The 25685-nt window shown below is 38.3% G+C and overlaps 1 protein-coding gene across 3 annotated transcripts in view; it reads right to left on the minus strand.

The window, feature by feature from the left end:
* CLCN3 (chloride voltage-gated channel 3) overlaps positions 1-21011 on the minus strand; it is an 83483-nt gene extending 62472 nt beyond the window's left edge. For 2 of the 3 annotated variants that reach the window (XM_045552520.1, XM_045552518.1), the window contains exons 1-2: positions 20367-21011; positions 6554-6729 (exon numbers count right to left, since the gene is read on the minus strand). In XM_045552520.1, the coding sequence (XP_045408476.1) occupies positions 6554-6713 (160 nt within the window). In that variant the 5' untranslated portion in view covers positions 6714-6729; positions 20367-21011. The remainder of the gene's footprint in view (positions 1-6553; positions 6730-20366) is intronic. The other variant, XM_045552519.1, reaches the window with a different exon arrangement.
* Between the last annotated feature and the right edge of the window lie 4674 nt (positions 21012-25685).

The raw sequence follows: 25685 nt of genomic DNA on the forward strand, positions 1-25685 counted from the left end.
TATTATAATTCTAAAATCACTGCTAATATATGCCAAACATCAACAAAAATACACATACATTGATGATTTTCTGAAACTCTATACAGTCCACCTATTCCAAGATACTCTAAAATACATCTGTGAATCCTGCCAGACCATCATAAATACTCAATGCCTAACCGTATAATAGTGGTGCCTTTGTGGAATTAGGTCTTGTGATACAAGTAGGAGACAATGATGGATGTTCTAATAAAAGCCCTGTGAAACTCATTGCTGTTTGCTCCAATCATATTCCTAAAAATCACTGTTTAACACATTAGATAGTAACCACTTTATAATGGCACTTAGAAACTTATTTTAATATTAGTAATAGGGTATCTGCTGAGAAACTGGTTAAGTTTTTCCCTTGTAAACACTGTGAATCATTCAGCTAAACAGGTTCTTTTATTTACTTGTTGCTACAAAGCTTAGAGGCAAATTTATAGTCTTCCCTTAGAAAGTATATTGGCAACATTTTTTATTGGTCTCATTTCTACATTTTATATCACTTCAACTTATTTTTCCTTTGCTTTATCCTTGTCAAATACTTATGTTAATGATTAAATTTTCTTTATCTTTATAAGCTGCTTTACATCTCTTTTTGGAATAAAGTATATTACTAGTATATTTCTCACTATAAATACATTTGCATGATGGTTTTACCTAAGAAGACCTAAAACCTTCGTTAATATGGATCCACGTCTTAGAGACAGCTCAGGTTCGTAATATCGATGCCACACTTCTGTGTCTGCAGCAGACAGGGCTGGACCCTGTATTGTGAGATGTATCCTCACTCCACGACGTGTCCTCACCCTAAGAATGAGGCATGGTCACCCTGCATCTACTTTGCCAGACCTCTTCTTCTGAAATTTCTCGTTTAAATAGTATTTATGAACATACCTGGATGGTATATACCCAGGAGGGATATGAGATGAATGAAATTACAAACATTTTGAGTAAAGCTAAATCTAACAATAGATATTTGAATGAAAATACTGGAATTTCTTTAATAATAGCTCAGAAGGTAACTTTTAGCACAGACAGTAGGGTCACAATACATTGACCAAGACAATCTGCCTCTGAGCCTCGTGTTCCATGTGGTTTCTGAGTTCTGAAGCTCAGGATGTGATGTATATGGCGAATAGAATACAACATCTATGTCATATCTCTGTATTCCATTCCCAGTTACCATATGCCCCAAGATTTTCAAAAATTCAGGACACCTTACATTTGCATTTTAGTATTTCTATTTTTTTTGAAAAGGTTACCTATAGATAGAAAATTGAAATACTTAGGAGTGAGCCCTCTTCAACCCTACTGTTCCTCACATTTCCCTTTCAGTCTATATACAATCAGAAACCTAGGAGACATCCTTGATGCTGACAAGTAAATATTTTAGACATGATAAAAAAGGACACAGGGCCCTAAATTTTAAACTTACTAGCACGTTGCATGTTATCAACATAATTTAACTATTGAAAGTTAATTTGCTTAAACATGCAGCCGACTACAATTTTCACCTCATTAGTCAATCTCAGTAAGTTCTCTTACTTCAAGTGAAGACAGTACTGTCTAAGAATAATTCTTAAGTTGTACTGATGGACAGTCATGTGCTTCATCACCAACACTTGATGGCAGCGTGGAAAGATGGAGAAAGAGCTAGGTCCTCCTATGTTCTTCTACTTCCCTTAATTTTCTGCCTCACCTAAAGGGCCAAAGAACTATTTAAACACAGAAAAAATAGGTATGCCATTAATTTCACCTGATGTTTCAAATTACGAATATATGTGTTTTTCTGGTTTTATAACTTTGTCATTAAAATTAGGAAACAAAAAACTATCTGTGATGAAGAGAGCAAATGACTAAAAATAGTAAAATACGGTAATTTTTTTAATCAAAGAACATCCAAAGGCAGCTAGAACTTGAGGTGCCAACATCGTGACAAGAAGTGAAACACAGACAGGTAAAACTCACTGGTCTCAAGCATTTTTGCTCTTTAGCCATTTCCTGGTTCATAAGTAAAGTTACAAAGAGGCCTAGCAGAAAGTGAAGATTGGGAGCTTTTGGCAGTCTCGTGAGGTCAAGGAGACAAAATCTGAAGTTCTGAACCACCAAGGCAAAGTGGACTTGAACAGGCCAATATCCAGAGAAAGACACAGAACAGTTCACTCTATGCCACTTTTCTCCTAACAATATTTACGATTCCTAAACTTCATGAGCAAGAGGCTAAGACAGTAAGCAAAATGGACTGGTTAAGAAACTAAAATGACAGGCACAGCTTTCCACAGTCTCAAAGTGCCAGGGAGGCAAAAACTGAATTTTAGTACCTGCCAAAGAGGAGTCGTCTTGGTAAACACACTAGGCTTTCTACTGAAATTCTCATGGACTATGTCCTAAAAATAAAGTAATCCAAAAATAGACCAGAAAGTCTGAAACTATGCTCTAAATTCTCTCAGTCCTTGATAGGTCCAAGGTAATTTGCCCCTAGACCACCTCTCCACCAGAAAAAAGAATTACATTTACTCTGGTGACGATAACACCATCCAGAGATTCTACAAGTTTTGTATATAATATCCAGCAGTTAATCAAAAATTACAAAGCCTGCCAGGAGTCAGGGACAAAAGACCAAAAACTAAGACAAAAAATAGGCAATAGAAACAGACCCACAGGTGATTCAGATATAGGCATTCTCAGACATGGACTTTAAACAAGTGAATAATATGCTCAAAAAAGCAGATACTATAACTTCTCCAAAAGTATAGAAATCTGTAAAAAATAAATGAAAGGAAATTCTACAGCTGAAAAATAAATGAAATTCAAATCTCAATAGAAAATAACAATGAGATACCACTACATACCTATTAGAATGGCTAAAATCCAAAACACTGACAACACCAGATACTGGCAAGAAATGTGGAGCAACAGGAACTCTCATTCATTGCTGGTGGGAATGCAAAATGATACAGCCACTTTGGAAGACAGCTTGGCAGTTTCTTAACAAAGCTAAACATACTCTTACCATATGATTCAGCTATCACACTCCTTGGTATTTACCCAATGGTCTGAAATATCCACATGAAAAGAAAAAAGGATGAAAAATGCAGAAAAGAGTATGAGACATACGGTCATATTGAAAAGATCTAACATATATAGTTGGAGGAGAGAAGACAGAATAGCATAAGAAACATTTGAGAATAAATACACTGGTCAAAACTGTGTGAAGAAGGAAAATAAAAGCAAGCCACACATTTAAGCAGCTCTAATAAACCCAGTCAAGATGAATGCAAAGGCCACATTTAGACATATCCTGATTAAGCTTCTGAAAACCAAAGACAAAGAAAAGTCTTAAAACCAGCCAGAGGGAAAAAATAAAAGACACACCATCCTTCAAGATGCAATAATAAATTGAACCGTTCAGAGAAGATAATTATGAATCTAGAACATAGCTGCAAAAATATACTACAAAAATAAAGGTGAAAAAAGACTTTTACAAACACTGAGTGAATGTACTGCTAGCAGACGGTCATTTAAGAAATACTAATGAGAGTTTTTCATGCAGAAAAATAACCCACACAGAAATACGGAAATGCTTCTGTCTGTATGGAATGAAGAACAATAGAAAAAGATGTGACTAAATCTAAATAGACTTTGACTTATGAAACAATAATGTCTTGTACAGTTTAAAATATATGAAAAATTAAAACACAGGGTGTCCCAAAAGTTGCCAGACACAGGGAAAATGGGAAATTGTAGCTAAATGTACTTTTATTTACAAAGTATTCATTACAAAATTTTTCAAAATTAACAATTTCCCATTTTCCCTATGTATGGTGACTTTTGGGACACCCTGCAAAGAGGATAAAAAGAGGTAAAGTATTCTGAGGTCCTTCTATTTTCCAGGAAGTGTTCAAAGTAATAAATCATAGAATTAATAAAACAAGGGTGCATGTTATAATCTCTAGAGTAACCCACTGAACAAAAAGTAAGTGAATGTATAACCATCAAGTTATTGGAGGGAACAGAAATAAGGGGATAGGAAAGAATAGATGTGACAAACAGAAAACAGAAAGATGGATGGTTTGAAACCAAACATATTGGTAACTGTGTTAAATGCAAATGGCTACAGGTCAATAAAAGACAAATTTAAATACAACACTCATCTATATGCTGGGTTTTGGTATAAGGATAGACAAATATTTCAATGTAATACAGCAGAAAGTCTAGAAACAGACCTATGCAAAAATAGCCACTTGATATACAAATATGACAAAGATGTCACTGTAGTACACTGGAAAAAGGAAGGTTTTTTTCAATAAATGGTCAACTAGGGTCAACTAGTTAAATTCATTTGGGAAAAAACAAATCTGAATCCTAAATGCACATCATATACAAAATTTAACTCCAGGTAGATTATAAATCTAAATGTGAATGACATAAAAATAAAACTTTTATAAGAAAACAAGACAATATCTTTGTGAGTTTGAGGTATGGGAAGATTTCTGAAACAGAATACAAAAAAAACACTAAGAATAAAGGAAAAGATTAACTGGATTTCACTAGAATTGATGACATCTTCATTAAAAGAGTCCTTTGAGAGTAAAAAGACATACCACAGAGTGAGAGAAGACATTTGCAAGACATGTACATGTATCCGAGAAAGGACTCATAACCAGAATGCATAATGAATGCCTATGAAATAGGGAAAAGGACTGAACAGGTACATCAAAACAGGCAATCTAAAAAGCCAATAAACATACAAAAAGGCACTTAAAACTCATAAGCCATCAGGTAAACACAAATCAAAACCAAAATGAGAGACTATTACTGCACCCACACTAGAATACCCAAAAATTTAAAAACTGATAATATCAAGTATTGGGGAAGATGTGGAGCAACTACAAGTATGACACACTGCTAGTAGAAATACGGACGCTACAACCACTTTGAAAGTGTCTTTGACAATACCTGATCATGCCGAGATACACGTACTCTACTATTCCACTGTGTCGTATAAATCATACAGAACTGTGTACATAGTGTGCACTAAAACACATGTACATGAAAATTCATACCAGCACTATCTGTAATAGCCAAAATCTGAAAAAAAAAAACCCACAAACAACAAAATATCTATCAAGAGTAGAATAACTAAATAAATTGAAGTATGTTTACATAATGGGATACTACACAGCAATGGAAATAAATTAATTACAGCTATTTACAACAACATAGATGATCTCAAAACATAAATAAAAGAAGCCAGACATAAAAGGGTATATATAGTATGTTTTCATTTATATAAAGATTAAATACCTGCAAGACTAATCTAGACTGAAATCAAAATAATAATTACCTTTAACTGAAGGGCGAACAAGAGAGGATTTAGGAAGTATTAGTAAAAAAAATTTTTTTTTTGATTGAGGAATAGTTGTATGAGAACATTCACTTTGTAGAAACTCATCAGTTTCCACATTATGATTTAATAATTTATACCTCTCTGTATTACATTATATTTAAATTTATAAGTTTACCAAATGTGGGTTTTCTTTTGGGGTGATAAAAATGTTTTGAAACTAGATAGAAGTGACAGTTGCACAACTTGTGAATGTGCCAGATGCCACTGAATAGTATACTTTGCAACTGCAGTCCCCAACCCTGGGCCACAGACTGGTACTCATCTGTGGCCCGTTAGGAACCAGGCAGCACAGCAGGAGGTGAGTGGTGGGTGAGTAAGCCAAGCTTCACCTGTGTTTGCAGCCGCTCCCCATCGCTGGCATCACTGCAGAAGCTCCACTTCCTGTCAGATCAGCGGGGGCATTAGATTTTCATAGGGGTGCGGACCCTACTGTAGGCTGCCATGTGAGGGATCTAGGCTGTGGCTCCTTATGAGAATCTAATGCCTGATGATCTGAGGCGATGATGCTAGTGCTGGGAAGCGGCTACAAATACAGATTATCACTAGCAGAGAGGTTTGATTGCACAATAAACGTGATATGCTTGAATCATCCTGAAACCATCCCCGACCCCAATCCATGGAAAAATCTGTCTTCCATGAAACCAGTCCCTGGTGCCAAAAAGGTTAGGGAACTGCTGCTTTACAACGGTTAAGTTTATGTTGGCCAGGCATGGTGGCCCACGCCTGTAATCCTAGCATTCTGGGAGGCTGAGGCAGGAGGATCGCTTGAGCTCAGGAGTTCAAGACCAGCCTCAACAAGAGCAAGACCCCATCTATACTAAAAATAGAAAAATTAGCCGGGCATCATGGCATGTGCCTGTAGTCCCAGCTACTTGGGAGGCTGAGGCAGGAGGATCGCTTGAGCCCAGGAGTTTGAGGTTGCAGTGAGCTAGCCTGAGGTCACGGCACTCAGGGCAACAGTGAGAGTCCGTCTCAGGAAAAAAAAAAAAAAGTTTATGCTATATGTAAATTTCACCTCAATTCTTTTAAAATGTTATCAAAAAATTCAACCTCAATAAAACAATGTATATATTTATTAGTAGATATTAATGACTATAAACATTGTAATACCAAACTTACCAACTACAGTGTCACCATCTAACAAATTGTCATCTTCAGAAGTTTGAAAGTCCATAATAACACCTGCTCCATCTAAAAGTTCCTCATCACTGCTCGCACTGGTTATACTGTTGTAACTGTTTCTATAGTAGCCTCTATGGAACAGCTGCTCAGACTCCATTTAGCTGTCTGATTATCTGGAAGAAAAAGGAGGGGGGAAATGGTTTTAGCATTTTCCAAACATATAATAAAAATCATCTAGCTTAACATCACAAAAGGAAAGTTATGATCTCTGTATTTAAAAAAATTTCACTCACCATAACAATAGCTATATCAATATATTAAGTATTTGGGGGGTGACTTAATAAGTTTATTCTCATTATACAGCTATACAAAAAATGAATTTCTTCAGGTCGTGGTATAAAAGAATCTCTAAGATCAATTATTAAGTTAAAAAATGTAAAGTACAGAGAAATGTTTATAGTATGCTACAATATATGTGGGGTTTTCCCCCCACAAAAATGGGGGAAGGGAAGCAGAGGAAAAAATTCAGTGCACAACTGTTTATGAACGCATCGACTATCTCAGGAGGGATTTCCAAGAAAGTTGCCTGAAGGGAAGGGAACAATATGGCTCAAGTACCAGGTGTGAGGGAGAGACTGTCCCTTTTGAATATTTTATCAGATGCAAGTACTACCTAATTTTAAAAATAAATACTATAATTAAAAAAATAATTTTAAATATTTTCATTCTCCTTTCATCATTTTAAAATTTAAATCTTCAAAGCCTACGGTCAGACATTAGGCAATGAAAAAACGATAATAAGTGACAATTGTCACAATAAGTGAGAATTTCAAATAAGCATATATTTCCATTGTTCTTAGTCTGTGTATTTTTAAATCAATAGTACTCCTAAATAGTTTGATTTTTAAATACATCTACTTACTTGTTCAACATCAAAATAAGGGTTCAACATAAATGTGATGACATTAGTAATAGACTTAAAAGGTGCATGTGTGAGACTTGAAAGATACAATCCTAAAAGCAGTCAACCAGTACGCCTTGTAAAACAAGACTTACTAGACATGTCATAGTAAGTACACACAGCACATGGAAGATAAAGAATATAAGTAAGCTTACTCCAGTTCTAGAAGACTTGGGAGTGTTTTAAGACAATCACTTGTCCTCAGTAAATTTTCCTTCTGCACATGGAAAAATAATCTGAGCTTTAAATAATAAAAAATTATTTATACAACTTTTGTTGCTCCTTTTCAGAAAAATAGAATATTACTGATGATAACTATCTTTTAAACAGATTTGATATATAAACTTCCTAACTTAAAGATCACTTTGAAAAAGGTGAAGTTTTGAGAGCTCCTTAAGAGCACGGCTCTATTCTCAGCATGTGACATAATGACTGGTACGCAGAATGGACAATAAATGTCAAACTGTCTACTCAATCAATGAGGTCAAAAAGAGAAACGTGTTCAGCTTTCTTTCTTTCCTTTCTTTTCTCTCTTTCTCTTCTCCGTCTCCCTCCTTCCCTCCCCCTCTCTCTCTTATGACATGGTGCCTCACTCTCTGCCAAGGCTGGAGTGCAACAGTGCGTTCATAGCTAACTACAGCCTTCAACTCAGGGGCTCAAGTGAACCTCCTGCCTCAGCCTCCCCAGTAGACCTGGGACTAGTGCCATCGTATCCGGCTAATTTTTTAAATCTTTTGTAGTGGGGTCTCAATGTTTGCCCAGGCTGGTCTCAAACCTGGCCTCCAGTGATCCACCCGCTTTGGTCTCCCAAAAGGCTAGGATTATAGGTGTGAGGCACTGTGCCCAGTCTACTCAATTTTCAATAAATGAATCTTCTCTGTAATAGTATTAAACTGGTCTTGGGGGAAGTAACTAAAACTATCACATAAATTTCAAAGAAAAACTTAAATATTTACTGCTTTGCAACTTTAGGAATGCTTTATAGTTACCTCTACTAAAGATGGCCTATTATACCGAGATTTGTAAGAGTATAATTAAAGTGAGTTTAATATCTAAGTTAAATATTAAAACAGAAAAGTATGAAAATAACTGTCCACACTAAGAATTTTGGAGTTCCAAAGAGGCAACCAAAATTAAATATTGTGACCTTTCAGTAAATAAGCAAAAGGCTTTTTTAAAAAAATAAACATTAATAGTTCAAGAATCATTTAAATTTGGTGGCATGCACCTGTAGTCCCAGCTACTCAAGAGGCTGAGGCAGGAAGATCACTTGACCCTAGGAGGTTGAGACCAACCTGGGCAACATGGCAAGACCCTGTCACTATTTAAAAAAAAAAAAAAAAGAAAATCATTTTAATTTTGATGTATCAAAGCATGTAGGCTAAGATTTTGCAAAGAATATAGACACTCTATTCTTCATTTCTTTACATGATCAGAGAAGAAGTGTTTAATACATGTGATAACATACTTTAGTGAACAACGGCTAGAGGCTACATAGCATTGAGAAATCTCTCTAAAAAAATTAAACCTTTCTATGTACTAGGATCTGTATCTCTTCCATTTCTTCCCTAAAAGTCCCTCAAAAAATCATAAGTGATAACTGGAAATTTAACTCTTTCAAACTGTTTAAAAAATTAGTTTCATAATACCTCTGAGACATCTATCTATACTCCAGATCTTTGTAACAAAAGCATGCAACTCTGTTCCAAATAAACTAATTAAACTCTGGCCTGCATGGGTTTCTAGTTCTATAAATTTGATAAGAAAAAAAACCCATTCCTCTTATTAACCCAGAAAGCTACAGAGCCATGCTGTCTGATGCAGCAGCACTAGCTATATACGGCTATTGAGCCCTCAAAACACAGCTGGTCCCAACTGAGATGTGCTCTAAGTGTAAAATACCTACTGTATTTCTAAGACTTAATATGAAAAAATGTCAAATATTTTATTAATAATATATTCATTACATGTTAAAATGTTTTGGATATATTACATTAAATAAAATATATTAAACTGAATTTCACCACTTCCTTTTTACTTTTTTAATGTGGCCACTAAAAAGTTTGTTTTTTTTTTTTTTTTTTTGAGACAGTCTCGCTGTGTTGCCTGGGCTAGAGTGAGTGCCGTGGCGTCAGCCTAGCTCACAGCAACCTCAGACTCCTGGGCTCAAGCGATCCTCCTGCCTCAGCCTTCCGAGTAGCTGGGACTACAGGCATGCGCCACCACACCCGGCTAAAATTTTTTCTATATATATTTTTTAGTTGGCCAGATAATTTCTTTCTATTTTTAGTAGAGACGGGGTCTCGCTCTTGCTCAGGCTGGTCTTGAACTCCTGACCTCGAGCAATCCACCCGCCTCGGCCTCCCAGAGTGCTAGGATTGCAGGAGTGAGCCACTGTGCCCGGCCAATAAAAAGTTTTAAATTACAAATGCGGCTCATACCTGCAGCACAAATATTTTTTTGAATGGCACTGCTATATAATACTCAGATCTCTATGGTAGCATGAAGTAAATACAACAGAAGAAAATCTGAATACCAGTGTTAAATCTTTTTAGGTTCTAAACCCAATTCCCAGTTTTGTTCACAAAAGGCTATTTAAACCATAACACAGCAACTGAAATTTTGCCTATAAAAAAAATGCAAACATATCTTTTTCATTGTAACTGTCAAAAAATATATTTAAAACCATTTCAAATCACCGTAATAGATACACAGTAGCTTGCAAATATGTAGAGTTATGAAGATTAGAAATAAACTATGAGAATTTGCAGGGATGAAGCCTGGTTTCCTGCAATACATTCCTAAATGATCTATATCTAATCATCTTGCTCCCCCCTAATCTGATCTCCACAATGCACCTAGCACAGTTTTTTGAAAAAGTAATCTAATCATAATCTCTCCCCATTCCATGGGGAAATCTTTTCATCATTTCCTGCCACCCTTAGGAGACAAACTCTTTAACACAACAGACAAAACCCTGTGCAGCCTAGCCCCTGCCCAGTTCCCCAGCTTCGTTTTTCAGTGTATACTTATCTTTCAATCTCTCAGTCCTACCAGGCTCCTTACTGCCTCCTGCTCCCCCTGCCCCCTCCCTCCACCACCCCAGGCCTATTGTTGCTCCCTCTGCCTGGAACAATAATATCTGCTACTCTTTATCTAATTAACTCTCCTACTCATTCTTTAGGTCCTAAATCAAATATCCCTCTATAAAATTTATTTAACAAACTCTTAAACAGAGCTTACTATATGCTAGCCACTATCCTAAGCACTTTACGAGTTCATTCATTTAATATTTCTATTAAATACTATAACCCTAAAGCTTAGGTACTATTATTATCCCCATTTAACAGAAGAGGAAACAGAGTTTAAATCATGCAGCTGATATGGAAGGCCTCTCTGACCTACTCACTACCTGGGTCAAATCTTTCCTGACTAGATCAAATTTTCTCATTACTAGTTCTTATAGCTCTCTTTTATAGCACTTATCACAGTTGTAATATCATACTTATGTGATTATTTACTTAACATCTGTCTGCCATTCTAGAATGTGTCATGAGCTCTCACAATGTGTCGATTCTGGCTCAATATTCTGGCTGAATATGCAGTATGCATATTCAATGCTTAGCAAAATATCTGACATATTATGTGTTCAGTTTTTTTAATTAAGCTTTTTATTTTTACACAAATGTAGTTTTTCACGCTGTATTAATAATAAATAACACAGAGAAATCCTGTACCCAGTTTCTACTGTTAGTAACATCTTGCAAAACTCTAGTATGACATCACAATCAGGACACTGACATTGATACAGTCAAGATACACAACATTCCATCACCGCAGGAATCTGTCCTGCTGCCCTTTCCCAGGCAGTCACCGCTCTCCAGCGCACCACCCCCTCCTTAACCCCTTAACCCGTAATCTGTTTTCTATTTCTACCATATCGCCACTTCAAGAATATTACATAAATGAAACCATACGTTACTTTCTGGGATTAGCTCTTTGTTCTCAGCACAATTCTTTGGAGATTCATCTGGGTTATAGTGTGTAACAATAGCTCTTCCCTTCTATGATATAGATGTACCACAGTTTAACCACCAAAGAACAACTGGTTTTTTTCTAGGTTTTGCCAACTATGCATAAAGCTGCCATAGATATCCATCTACAAATTTTTGAGTGAACTTAAGTATTCATTTCTCTGGGACAAATGCTGAGGAGTGAAACAGTTGGGTCATATAGTAGGCACATGTTTAGTTTTTTAAGAAGCTGCCAAACTGTTTTCCAGAGTGGCTGAACCATTTTACATTTCTACCAACAATGCATGAGTGATTCAGTTTCTTGACACCCTTGCTAGCATTCAGTGTTGTAACTATTTATTTTAGCTTTTCTGATAGGTGTGTAGTAGTATATCATTGTTGTTTTAATTTGCATTTCCCTAATGGGTAATGATGTTGAGCATCTTTTTAAGTGCTCATTGGCTATATGTGCATCCTCTTCAGTGAAATGACTGTTCACATCTTTTGCCCATCTTCTAACTGGATTGCTCCTATACTGATGAGTTTTAAGAGTTCTTACATACTGTAGATACTACCAGTAGTTATTTATTAGATATGTTTAAATATATGTTTGCAAATAGTTTCCTGCACTCTCTAGCTTGTCTTTTCATCCTTTCAACAGGGTCTACCACAGAGCAAAAATATGTAATTTTGATGAAGTTTAATCAGTTTTTCCTCTATGGATTCTGCTTTTGGTGTCAAGTCAAAAAAAATCTTTGCCTAACCCTACCTCCCAAAGATTTTCTTCTATGTTTTATTCCTAAAGTTTTATAGTTTAATATTTTTTATATTTTGGTCTGTGATCCATTTTGAGTTACTTTTTATATATATAAGGTATGAGACATAGATTGAGGTTTATTTATTTATTTATTTGGCATATGAATGTCCAATTGCTATACAACCATTTGTTGAAAAAGGTGTCTACCTCCACTGAATTGTTTTGCGCCTTTGATAAAAATTAGCTGGGCATATTTATGTGGGTCTATTTCAGAGTTCTCTGTTCTGTTCCACTGATCTATGTGTCTGTATCTATGTTCATACCACACAGTCTCGATTACTATAGCTATATAAGAAGAATGAAATAGGGTAGATTGATTTCTCATACCTTATTCTTCTTTTTCATTGTCTTTCCATGTAAATTTTAGAAAAATCTTGTCTATATCTACAAAAAAATCTTGTTGGGTCCATAATATTTATAGTATGAGTAAATAACAGGTACATAAGAAGTGAATGGTACATCTCTTCCTGGATATCATATGAGAGCTAAAATTCAACAAGACCTAAATATTTGCCCCAAACTTGCTTGTCCTCCCACTTTTCCTATCTCAGTTTACAGGATCACTAATATCTAGTAGCCACAGTTAGTTTTCAGAGTCATTTATTAACTTATTCAATAGCCAGTTACTGAGCACCTAGCATGGAGCAGGCACAAAGCCAGGTGCTGGCGTAATGAATAAGACATGGTTCCTGTTCCTAAGGCATGAAGGTGACAGACATATAAACGAATAACTATAAATATGGTATAATATGCATCACAGGAGAGGCATATACGAGGTATTTGATAACCCTCAGAAAACATAAGCATGCTGGCTGGAAAAGTCTGAACAACTTAACAGAGGTAATGTTTAAGCAGAATATTAAAGGATTTGGATGAATTAACTAAACTAAAGATGAAAAGATAACACAGACAACAACAAAAGAGTATTGCAAAAACGTAGAAGTATAGTAACGAAACCTGTTTGGGTAGCTTACCTAAGCAGTAAGGGACTGGAGAGTAGCTAGAGTGCTGGACGTAGGCCAGATCATGAAGGGAGGGACTCATGTGTCACGCTAAGAAACTTACATCCTCCACTATACGCAGGGGAAACCATTAAAAGCCTTAACTAGAGAAACCGCGTGATCAGATGTGAATTTCAGCAAGCCAGCACTCAGCAGCAGTGCGGAAGACAGACAGAAGGGCAAGAGACTGAAGATTACAGACAGAGAGGGGCGGCCAGGCACGTGGCTCATGCCTGTAATCCCGGCACTTTGGGAGGCTGAGACCAGAGGATCACTTGAAGTCAGGAGTCCAAGAACCACCTGGGCAACACAGTGAGACCCTGTGTCTAAGAAAAAAAAAAAAAATTAGCCAAGCATGGTGGCACAAAGAAAAGAGTCAGATGAGAGTAGACCCTTAAACAATTCGAAACATGAGACAGGACATAATTGAACTAAATGTGGTATTATCATACACATTGGTCTTCACCCAGGTCCTGGCTCATAACTTCCATAACCCTTATTACAGTCTTTTCTAATAACTTTGGGGCACTTTATGCCTCAGAAAAAAGAACTTTTCTCTCTGACCTTCTCCCTCCCTCCTTTCACCAGCCCAAGGCAGGATTTTAAACTTCTACCACATTTCTGATTGTGAGTCACAAGATCCTCATTTCAGAAGGGGTCTTACCCCATACTGTGGAGGAAGGAAGGCTGCAAAGAGAGGCCTTACTGGGTTTCCCTACTCAGTCTATTAGTGTTAGATCATACCCTTTTTGTCCAGTCATATTTCTACATGCTTGTCAATCATGCCTATGTAATGAAGCCTCCATAAAAACCCAAAATGACTGGGTTCAGAGAGATCCCACGTAGCTGAACACATGGAGGTTCCTGGAGGGTGACGTGCCCAGGGAGGGCACAGAAGCTCTGTCTCCCGTCTCCCATACCTCACCCTGCGCATATCTTCACCTGTATCTTTGGAATATCCTTTATATTAAACTGGTAAATGTGTTTCCGTAAGTTCTGTGAGCCGCTCTAGCAAATTAGTTGAAGCCAAGGAGGGGGTCCCTGATTTATAGCCAGTTGGTCAGAAGCACAGGCAAAATAACCTGGGGCTTGCCACTGGCATTGGAAGTGGGAAGGGGGGTGGTTTTTTAGGACTGAGCCCTCAACTCGTGGGATCTGACACATCTCCAGGTGGACAGTGTTGGAACTGAAGGACCCCCAGCTGGTGGCTGCCGCACAACTGAATGCTTGCTTGGTGTGTGGGGAACCCCCCACCTGTGTGCTTGGTGTGTGGGGAACCCCCACCTGTGTGCTTGGTGTGTGGGGAACCCCCCCTTCTGCTCACAGAAGTCTCATGTGTTAACTGTTGCTGTGTTGAGTAAGAGAACAGAAAAACACTTTGGGTATGTTTTTTTCCCCTCATGCTAAGACACAGCAATATAGAGAAGCAGAGAGGGTTTTGAGAAATATTAAGAGTACCTGGTAATTAATAAAGTGTGGGGAATGGTAAAAAAGAAATTTAAGATATCCACTAACTTTCCGATTTGGCTGATTGAAAACAGCTGGCACAAACAAATTTCAGTCTCCTACAACTCACAAAACTCAAGACCAAAGTGTTCTTTCAAACTTCAGGATTTTACACCCAGGCTTTAGTTTCTATTCAGACTATAAAGAAAGTTACCTTTAGCACAGCGATCTAGCCCCAAAACTGCAAACACTAAGCAGTATGCCACCAGAATTTTAGGGGTGAGAACAAGGGAGCAAAAACAGGAAGACCCAGGAAGCAAGTGGCTAAGGGACCCACAGCCTAACACAGGCCCACTCATTTTTCCTGGTTCCCAACAAAGTTTGTCTCTCCCACGAAGGAGACTGGGTAGGGTTGAGGATCATGACCAAGTCCCAAAGGTTTTTCAGTCAACCATCTGAACAGTAAGCTAAAGAAAAAAGTAGGTACAATCTGGGGGAAAGTGGAAATAAAAATCCTCCATGTCAGCAATTAGAGAGGACAAAAGTCTCATGAGCAACGATGGCAGGGAGGGGACATCCTGACTGATCTAGCCATTTGTATGGAAGGAGCATTCTCACATAAATATTTCAAGAACTGTTTGTGTTAAGAACTGGTCACAGATCAAAACGTGACAATGCATGTCAACATAACCACTTATTCATTTACTGTTTATGGAAGAGCTACCACAAACAAATTTTAACAAATATAAACACGGTTTTTATTGTATTAATGCCATCATATTTCTATAGGCCCTACGGCTTTCAGTAAACGTGAGCATAAATTATATTATACATCATCCTCAAGATGGATGCTATAATATCTTCCAAAAAATAGTATATCCCTATAATAAAAGGTAGTGCCTGACAGAAACACAAGAAAACACAGAAAATGCAAGAATTGTTAATAAGAGCTCAAAGACTACATCTCACTATGACTGAGGATGAGAATACTTCTTTGGAAGAGACACTCCTGAGTTGGACCTTAAAAGGTAAGTAGGATTTTTATGAGGCAGAGATGGGAGAAGTGGGTATCTAAGCAAAATTCATGGCTTGAGTCAAACTATGGAGCTAAGACTACGTGCACAGAATACTAGTCCAACAAAAAGTTTCATGGTCAATAAGTTTGGGCAATGCATCATATTCCCGTCTAGAATTGTAACGGCTCACAGTACAAAAAAGATTTGTGAGAAGATCTGTAGTAAACGTTAACATTATAAACAAAGTTTATAAAAATTTTCTCAAATTTATTTTTACCAGGGAATGACTCCTCAATCTCATGTAACACCTATTAACATTCTATGGTATTACAATAGTATTTCTGAGAATACACTTTGGGAATGCTGGCCTGGAGCCCAAGGCACTAAGGCTCGTGTAGAGGTAGAGTGAGAGAGAAAGCTGGAAAAAGAAATCAGAGCCTACTCACGAAAGAACTTGAATGCCAGATTAAAGGAAAGTGGGGAAGGTGGAGCAAAGAAATGCTACAAACAAAGCTGGGTTCTGAGAAGAGTATAATGGCATTTGTGTCAGGAACATACCAGGAAGGAGACTGAAGGCAGGCATACCACTTAGTTTGGGACTGTTCCAGTATGAAATAATAAAAGATCTAAAGCCACAGTGAAAACAGAAAAGAATGTATATTCAGGGGTCACAAAGAAAAAAATATCAATAAATCTGGATTTACGGAGAGCAAGGGAAAGGTGAGCATCCATGACTAATGTCTACAATTTCTTTCTCTATTTTTAATGAAAAAACTTGTGTCTTTCTAGAAATTGAAAAGTCAATAAAAGAAAGTCGTTGGAAAAGAGTGCAGAGGGAAAAATAGGTGGACATGTTGCATATGTGGTAATTCCAGGATATCTGGATAGAAATAACTATCTAGCAGGCAGCTGGATCTGTTGGATCCCCACTGGAAGTCTGTGCCATATTCTTTTTTCCCTTTGATTTCATACTGAGGGAAGGATCTTTTCTCCTTTTTTTAATCAAGTAATTACAAAACAGGAAGTACCGTAGTAGTTAAATTAAAATCAGGCAGTGCTATTTACTAATGAATACTAATTATCCATACACAGATCACACTTTTATTTCAAAGTCAATGGAAAAAGAAATTAGATATAAAGTACACATATTTTGAATATTCTAAATATTTTAATTAATTTGAGATGTATCAAACTAATGAGACACTGAGGAAAGTATATAGTAAAGCAGCACACTAAAAAAAATGCATACAGATTTGAAGAAAGTTAATAGCTCAAATAACTCAAAGACAGTCTAATATAGAATCGTTTGAGGAAAATTCAGATCTAAGAACATCACAAAAGACAGATTACAAAGGTCACTACTATACCACAGGAATTAAGTGTGGTCTATTGATTATATCAACACTGAGCAGGGTTTCATTTAGGACAAGTCCTCAAAGTACCAAAGTAAAATCAACAAAACTAATCCTTCCTACACTTATTTGATTTTAAACAGATTTTATAGGATTTTCTTTTTTCAGATACAGTGATTTCATCTTCTAGTGCATTTATGGAGGACATTAGAGATATTCAATATCTAAAAGGACCTATTATAGATTAGGGTCACTGCTATCAGACAGTAGGTAAAATGAATATTCATTTTGGTAATACAAAAAACTGTATCAAATGCAGAGATATGTTTGAGCAAATTATTAAACTCCATCTACTTCCATGAACCATAGGAAGTATCACAATAAAAGACACATACACAATAGGACTTGTTTAAAAGAAAAAAAGGACAAAAGAGCAAGATCCAACATAGGAAAGGGTGGAAGTATTTGCTAATTAGACCCACAGGTTTATTGAAACAGAAAGAATTTATTTTAATACAAATTGTCAACACATACAAAATGATGATAATGAAACTGATATCTCCTGAAAGTAATATTACTTAATATTTTATCTTTACTGTCCACTGTTACCCGTATGTCTAAATTGTTATGCCTTATATTTTTCTTCAAAAAGTAATAAATAACCTGCTAAAAGAAATAGCTCTCTGAAGAAAATTTCTTCACTTAGAAAATCTTTCACGATCATTGAAAAGTTAAATGCTATTATTCACAATAGCCATGATATAGGGGTTGCTAGATGATTTTAAAAGGACAAAGGAAAAAGCACACAAACAAATATAAGGCTCAAACAATAACAAGATAGAAAGATAAAACACTAATCCAAGAAAAAAGGTCCTGTGGAAGACTGAGACTTTGACAAACAGGTTTCATGATTTTAAAAGACAGAAACTGTTGAACTATTTCCCATAGAAATGGGAAGAAATATATCTAACTGGGTTCCAGTCAAAGTTGTAGATCAAATCTGTAATGTAACTGGGGCAGTGGGGTTCATCCTCCTTTTTACACTTAACTGAAGATTTATCTTTAAATTCAAAATGAATCACAGTTACAATGTTTATGTACAGATGTGAATGTGCATATAAAAAACAAAGTTTATTAGAGTAGCAAGATTATGAGTTTTTCTTTTAAAAACATTATTTTCCATAGTTTTTGTAATTTTACATTACTTTTATAACTAAAAAAATGAAGGAACCCATGGTGCCATGTCTCTCATACTATCTTTTCCTCTAGCGCGTTGACTAGTCTAAACTGTAGCCATGGAGAGCCAGAGCTCTCAAATCATACTGCCAAGCTTCAGTCTCAGTTTGAAACTTAATGCTGTGGGACCTTGGGCAAGTTAATTAAATCCCCGTGCCTCAGCTTCTTCACCTGTAAAATGGGAATAGTGAAAGTACCTACTTCATTGAGTTGGTGTGAAAATTGAGATAATCCACAAAAATCACTTAGAAAAGAGCCTGAACCATACAATGCACTCAATAAATATTAACACTTATTACATCATATTATACATTTTAGATCCCTCCATTCAAGTTTGACTACAAATTTAGCTGGAAGTTCTACAAAGCAGTGTTAGTGGCCAAACTCCACAGGATACTGCTTTGATATATGACTGACCACAGAGATCAAATCTGGCTCCCTGAGAGGTCTGAAAATTATTACCAACATGTCACAACAGGAAACGGGAAGCCTATCACCAACATGACTGGAAAATAGCCAATTTGTTATACTAACATAAACACATAACCTCAGCAAATCTGTTCTCCTGAACCATACATATCCAAAACCAGGTTAAATATTTACATTCCTAATGAGCTATGTGTAATTAACAGCACATGCTAAAGCACAATTTCCAACTACAGGTGTAGATACTATACATTCATACTGACCTCTTAAACAAAATAATTCATACTGACCTCTTAAACAAAATAACTCAAGCAAAGAAGCAAAGTCTTTGAGGTGGGGGGGAGTAAGGGATGTGGGTCTGCAACCTGTGACGGATCCTGCCAACACAGGCTGTGCCTATTAACTAGAGGTCATAGAAGCTAACCCCATCTGAGAAAATACTTGCAGGTCACACGTGGTTTTTAAGCCATACTATATCACAAAACAATAAGCAGCACCTTTTAAGATGAAAGTTGACAACATATACATAAGCATTTTAACTCCCATATGTTCTCTTGAACTAAATATATACTATTTTGTAGCGGCTCACAAAGGCAAGCAGAATTGACTGACAGTTAAATTATTTCCATACCGAGTTCATTAAGAAAATAATCTTTTGAAGTAACTCTTTAGAGATAAGAGGAAAAGCATTTGGGAAAAGATTAAAAATTACAGGCTGAGGCGGGTGGATCGCTCGAGGTCAGGAGTTCGAGACCAGCCTGAGCGAGACCCAGGCTCTACTAAAAATAGAAAGAAATTATCTGGACAACTAAAAATATACATATAGAAAAAATTAGCCGGGCATGGTGGCGCATGCCTGTAGTCCCAGCTACTCGGGAGGCTGAGGCAGGAGGATCGCTTGAGCCCAGGAGTTTGAGGTTGCTGTGAGCTAGGCTGATGCCAGGACACTCACTCTACCCTGGGCAACAAAGTGACACTGTCTCAAAAAAACAAAACAAAACAAAACAAAAAATTACACAAGCCACAGTAATGCAGTAAATGAACTGCATGACTCGGTTTACGTTTGTACAACTGAACTTTTGAATTATATATTTTAAAAAGTATGGTCACTATTGATTCAATTCTCATAAACGAGAATTTTTTCCAAAGAAAACAAGTATCAGCCTCTAATACGCATAATGTACATGTAATTATCTTTTATGTGACCCACAGTTTTCAAATGCCATACAAATAAAGCATACCACATGCAAAGTTTATTTCTGAGATTCTGTTTCTGATCCAACAAGTTCAAGATCAAAACACAAATATTATATATACGCAAAAATGTTTTATATACACGTGTAAATCTAAAGATAGAAAAACTGAATATTAGTTTTAGATTTGGGCAAATTTAGCGAAAGTAAAACCTCTAAGTTCAAAATTAATCTTTTCCTGGAACCTACTTTCATTTGCTTTCCTTCAAAGGAAATGGGCGAAATTTTAAAGAATGTCCGAGGGCACATACATAATCAGGATGGGTTTCCGTTCTAATTCATAACGTACCTGTCAACATCATGTAGGTACATCTGTTATGAGAGAAACCAAGATGAGAGCCCTGGCTTCACCGGTGACCCAAAATCTGTGAACGTGACAGCTAACAAATCTTCACTCATGCGATGCGACTCACCTCGCAGCTCCGAGGCATAGCAAAATCGGTGGCTGTTTTTTGCGCTGCCTTTGGATTCTGCATCTGCTTCAACCCTACACCCTGGGAGCGTCACCTGAAGAGAGCCCGACGCCACGAAAACTAGCGCGATTTAAGACACCTGGCTTTTTCCACTGAGTAGGTTATTAGAGAAATTTTGCCAGGTGGGGCTTTTTTTTTCTCCGCCTTCAAACACGGGAGGAGCATTAAGTTAAATCCTCTTGCTCTGGCGGGCCCTGGAGTCAACCTGTTTCTACCCAAAATTAAAAATAAAAAGCTCCAACCTCACTTCCCTCTGCAAAGACTAACACTGAATGCATGCTCGAACTCCCGGAGTAGTGCAGGACGGCTTTCGCCCCACCACACCCTTCCGCCTCCCTAGCCAGCCCGATTCCGGGCCCGGGGCGAAGGGGCACTCGCGGGGGCTGCGGTTCCGCCCCGGACCGCCCCTGACCCGCGGAAGGGGAAGAGGAGCCGCCGGAGCCCGGCGCCCGACAGGGACGTCCCCGGCGCCGGCGCGTGACGTCACCGCGTTGACGTGAACGCCCGTTCGGCGTCCGGCCGCCCCACCTCCTCCCGCGGCCGCGCTCCGAGCCGCGACGGCGCCCATTGGGCGGCTTGGGGACCGTGGCGGGCCGGCCAGGGTCACCGGGCGGAGCGGGGCGGGCCGGCCGGCCCCGAGGGCGGTGCCCACGCGTTTCCGTGTGCCCCGCCGATGACCTCGCGGAAGGACCGAGCGGCCGCCCTGGGGGAGGCGTTGTCGGAAGGGCCGGGCGCTGGCCGTCCCGGAGTCACGCGGGGTGGCGTCCGCGCCCCCGGGAGACCGCCGCGCGGGAGCGGCTGGCGACACGCCGGCGAGCTCGGGCCTCAGGCTGGGAAGCAAAGACGGCGGTCTCCTAGCGCCAGTTCCCGAAACCCAGGCGGAGCGAGGCGGTGGCCCTGGGAGTTCACTCCGCGCCCAATGCCCTGTGCTCGGCCGTCCGCGCGGCCGGGAAGACGGTGGTGTCACCTCGCCTTACCTGTCGCCGGTTACGTGCCTAACATACGTGCCCAAAACCCTCATGCCCCGAATTTGGTCGTCACAGATTTTCAAAAATAATGCTTGGAAATTAAGTATTCGGAGAAAAGATGTAATCTGGGGTTTCTACATGGGCTGAATTGAGCTTTTTCCGTTTAGCAAACATTTATTGAGCTCCCAGCGTGTGTCACAGAATTCAGTCATCCCGACCCCCGTGTTGAAGGAGCTGCGTGGCGACGCGGGGACGGGCGCGCGGCCACGGGTGTGGGGCGCCGGTCAGCCCGGTGAGCAGGCGCAGGCGCAGGTCTCGCACTTCTCGGGCAGGACAGGTGGGGCCAGGTTGGGTATCACCACCAGGTGGCAGCATTAAGACCTGTGAATGTTTAGTCTCCTGTATTTTTAGTATATTATGAATAAATATTGGTAGTAATGAATATTAAGTGTCTCTAGTATATTTCACGCCTCATGAATATTAGGTATGTGTTGGTCTGTCCCGCCTTTTTTGTCTATGTTTGTGTCTTGCAGTTTAGTAACATCTGCGCTTAATACATGAGTTTTGGCCGTCTTCTTTCTTTTCTTCTAGGGAACAATTGAGTATTTTGAAACAATACAGCCCTGGGGTTCCGAGCTGGTGTAGTGCCCACGGTGACGATGGGGGTGGTCTCAATGCAGTCAGGCATCTAACTTCTTTCATAACTTTTATCAAGGTAGAATTTGTGGAATCACGGTAATATCCAAGCACAGTTTTCTCTTACTTGGGCTGCTGTTGGGTAAATTTCTTAGATGCTTTTTAGAAAACGTGGAAAAGGAAGGAAAAAGTTTTCTAAACTAAGTGGAATTTTTCACAAGAGATCTGCAGGCATATTTTTGTTCTCTCGCTACAGATATGTAGCCTAATTTTGGAAAGAGGCACCTAGATTTTGAGAAGAGTAGACAGTAGTCACCGTCTGTCAATCAGTCTCATCTGCTTCTGATGAGGATGAAAATTCTTTTATGGCAGTGTCTTAGTTTCTTCATGGAGAATTAGCCCAAGGACCTGTTTTAAGTGTGCAAGAACAAATCTACTTGTACCTTTGGTTTTCTGTAGTATCATATGCACTAGCTTATTCCTTTATAAGAACTTATTTTAAAATTCATGGTTTCTGGCATACATTATTACTATCACACCAGTAGTTCTCCATTTTTACTTTGCATCAGAATCATTTAGGGAACTTCAAAAAAATATCTTTGCTTAGGTCCCACTAAGAAATGTTTTAATTGTTCCGAGGTTGGGCCTGAGCATCCCTATATTTAATTTTTCCTAATTAACTCACAGGACTCAGTCAAAGGCACTACATTAGACATGGGGCAATATATTTAAACAATATGGTGTGTGATAGCTTGGTGATGAAACAATAGGTTGCATCTGGGAAAGAACTTTCTCTGTAATTCCACTGGTATTCTTGTCAGAGAATCTGGTAGTGCTGAATCGTCTCTTCAGCCGACTTAGATGGAAGGAAGCACAGGGTAAGGACCATGGCCAGATGTCTGGAACATTTTAAATGCCGAAATGTGAATACTTTGAGCTTGATCTCATTCCTTCACAGCAGTGTTGCAGAAAGGATCCTAATTGATTGGGGTTCTTACCAGGTCCCTTACTTTAGTGAGGGTGATTAAGGAGCTTTCTAGGGCTGAGACAATTCGTGATAAGGAGTTTTACAGACCCCACTGTGGGCTTTTACCACACAAAAAGAATTAACAGCCCACCTGCTGTCCATACTCTAAAGAACTGTTACTAGGACCTTAAGAGGAGTTTGTATTAGTATCCTACTGCTAGTGAAACAAATTCCACGAATTTAGTGGCTTAAAACTACAAATTTATTATTTTAAAGTTCTGTAGGGTAAAAGTCTGATATGGGTGTCACTGGTTAAAATCAGGTGTTGGCAGGGCTGTTTTCTTTAAGAGGTCCTAGGGGAGAATCCACTTTTGTGCCTTTTGCAGTGTTAGAGGTCACTTGAGTTCCTTAGTTTATTGCCCCCCGTTCCATCTTCAAAGCCAGCCATGGGTGGGTTGAGTCATTCTCATATCATATAATTCCCCCTTGCCATGTAACCAAATATAATCACTGGTTCCAGGAATGGGGGAGTGGACATCTTAAGGGATCAGTTATCCTTCTATTTCTATTACAGGTGCCTAATTCATCTTTTGACCATTGGTCTTCTTAGTATGCATTTTAAAAAGCTTACTAAGGAGGATCGCTTGAGGCCAGGAGTTGGGGGTAGCATGGTGTTATTGTGCCACTGTGTTCCAGAATGGGCAACAGAGTGAGATCCTGTCTCAAGGGGGAAAAAAAGCCCTCAGTACTCTGTAGACATAGCAAAATAAGTTATGTGAATAAGGTCAGTTTCTTCTACTTCAAATCTGATTTGTTTGGTTAGAACTAAGCTTAATTAATAAAAACAAAAACTCTACCAATATTCAGATTAGCTCTACTCCCCCTCCCTAAACAACCAACAAAACCCTTAGGCCCTCAAGGAAAGGGAAAAAGAAAAAGATTGACTCACAGTGGTAAGTGTTTACCTACTAGAACCAGATCTAGCATAGCCGTTAACTAGTATTACTGGTACCCTGGCAGATACAAACAAGAGAAACAAATGGTAGGCATTACTGGTGATTGGAGGTAGTGTAAACCTTTCCCTCTGCCAGAAATTCTACCACTGTGGGAGTGGCAGGTTGTATAATATAACGCTATTTTATAGAACTGGCAAACAAAAAGAGCGCTGGGAATCATATCTCAGTTTCTTCTAGATTCTTGTTCCCTGGACCCAGTGAAGTATCTCTGAGCTTTTCTTGAAGTAAAAAACCTGGAGATAGGATTATTTCCCACAACAACTTAAAAAATGCATTTTTGCAAAGTTCCACAGAAAACCAGAGAAACAAACAAGGCTATATAAATCTGCTTCATGTATTTGTAAGTTGTTTCAGAAGAAGAAATTTGATCTTAGGAAAACAATAGCATGGTTCTAGTCTAGAATTTCTTTCCAATGCCACCAGCATCAGGGAAGTAGTTTAAAATGACCTTTTCTTGTCCTTTGTCTTTTCCCCAAAGATAACATGAAATTACCTAAAATAGCTTTGCACTTCTGATTACATTTTGAGGCCTTTGACATGGCAAACAATCTTCCTGTTTTGTGCGATTCTTTCCTGCAAAACTCTCGTCCAAGCCTCAGTGGGACTTGATACACTCAGCTATTTCATCCAATCACATTTTCAAAGCAATCTCATACAGTGACTCCTTTCTCAGACTCTGCACAGCTAAGCGCTCAGTGTTTTGTTTTATTCTTCCTAGAAATAAATTATGATCACTCTCCAGATAGCTGACTTTCTATGAGCCCTTGCAGGTGACCCTATTCAGAAAGCCAGAAACTCAAGAACTGACTAGATAATGTTTTACCTTGGCATATTGGGCTAGGCCTACCAGATTAAGATTCAGAAATTCAGCAGGCTGCTACAGTTTAAGTCCTAGCTACATATAGTTAATGGTTAGTTCAAACAACATAAGGCCAGATAGACTTTTAGGAATGTGGATTAAAACTAAAATTTCCTCTCCTAGAATGTACCAAGATGGAACACTAAATGCCAGGATGTTAATTTTTTTTTCTCTTGGATTTGAATATCACATGTCTGCAAGAGATTTGGATTTTAGAGAATGGTTTTCTTCATATTTAATGTTTCAGGCCCTTTCCTCCACTCACAAAAGATTATGTGTCAGGATAGTTTAATCAATACCTGATAATAAAATTATCATTTACATAATACTTCACAGAAAAAAAATATTCGGTGTAGTTCTACTGACAGCCATTTGCTCTAATTTGTTATTCTCTAGTTTGTTTCAGTTTGCTCCCTGCTTTCTGGAAAGTACATATAACAATACCCACGCCTTGACTATGTCTGTCTCCATCATCTAGCATAATGCTCAATTCATTGTGAGAGCATGACAGAATATATTTCTGAAAAATCTCTAGTAGAAGAACTCCTTAGGGATGCTGCTAATCCCTTTCCACTTGTCATATTGTACTACCACTATTAATAAAGGTTAAAGAAATTTTTATTTTTTCTACTAGAAAAGAGGCATATAACTTTATAACCATCTTTAGTATCCAAGATCTATTACAATTA

This window comes from Lemur catta, chromosome 5 (genome assembly GCF_020740605.2).
Source record: "Lemur catta isolate mLemCat1 chromosome 5, mLemCat1.pri, whole genome shotgun sequence".
NCBI classification, from domain to species: domain Eukaryota; kingdom Metazoa; phylum Chordata; class Mammalia; order Primates; family Lemuridae; genus Lemur; species Lemur catta.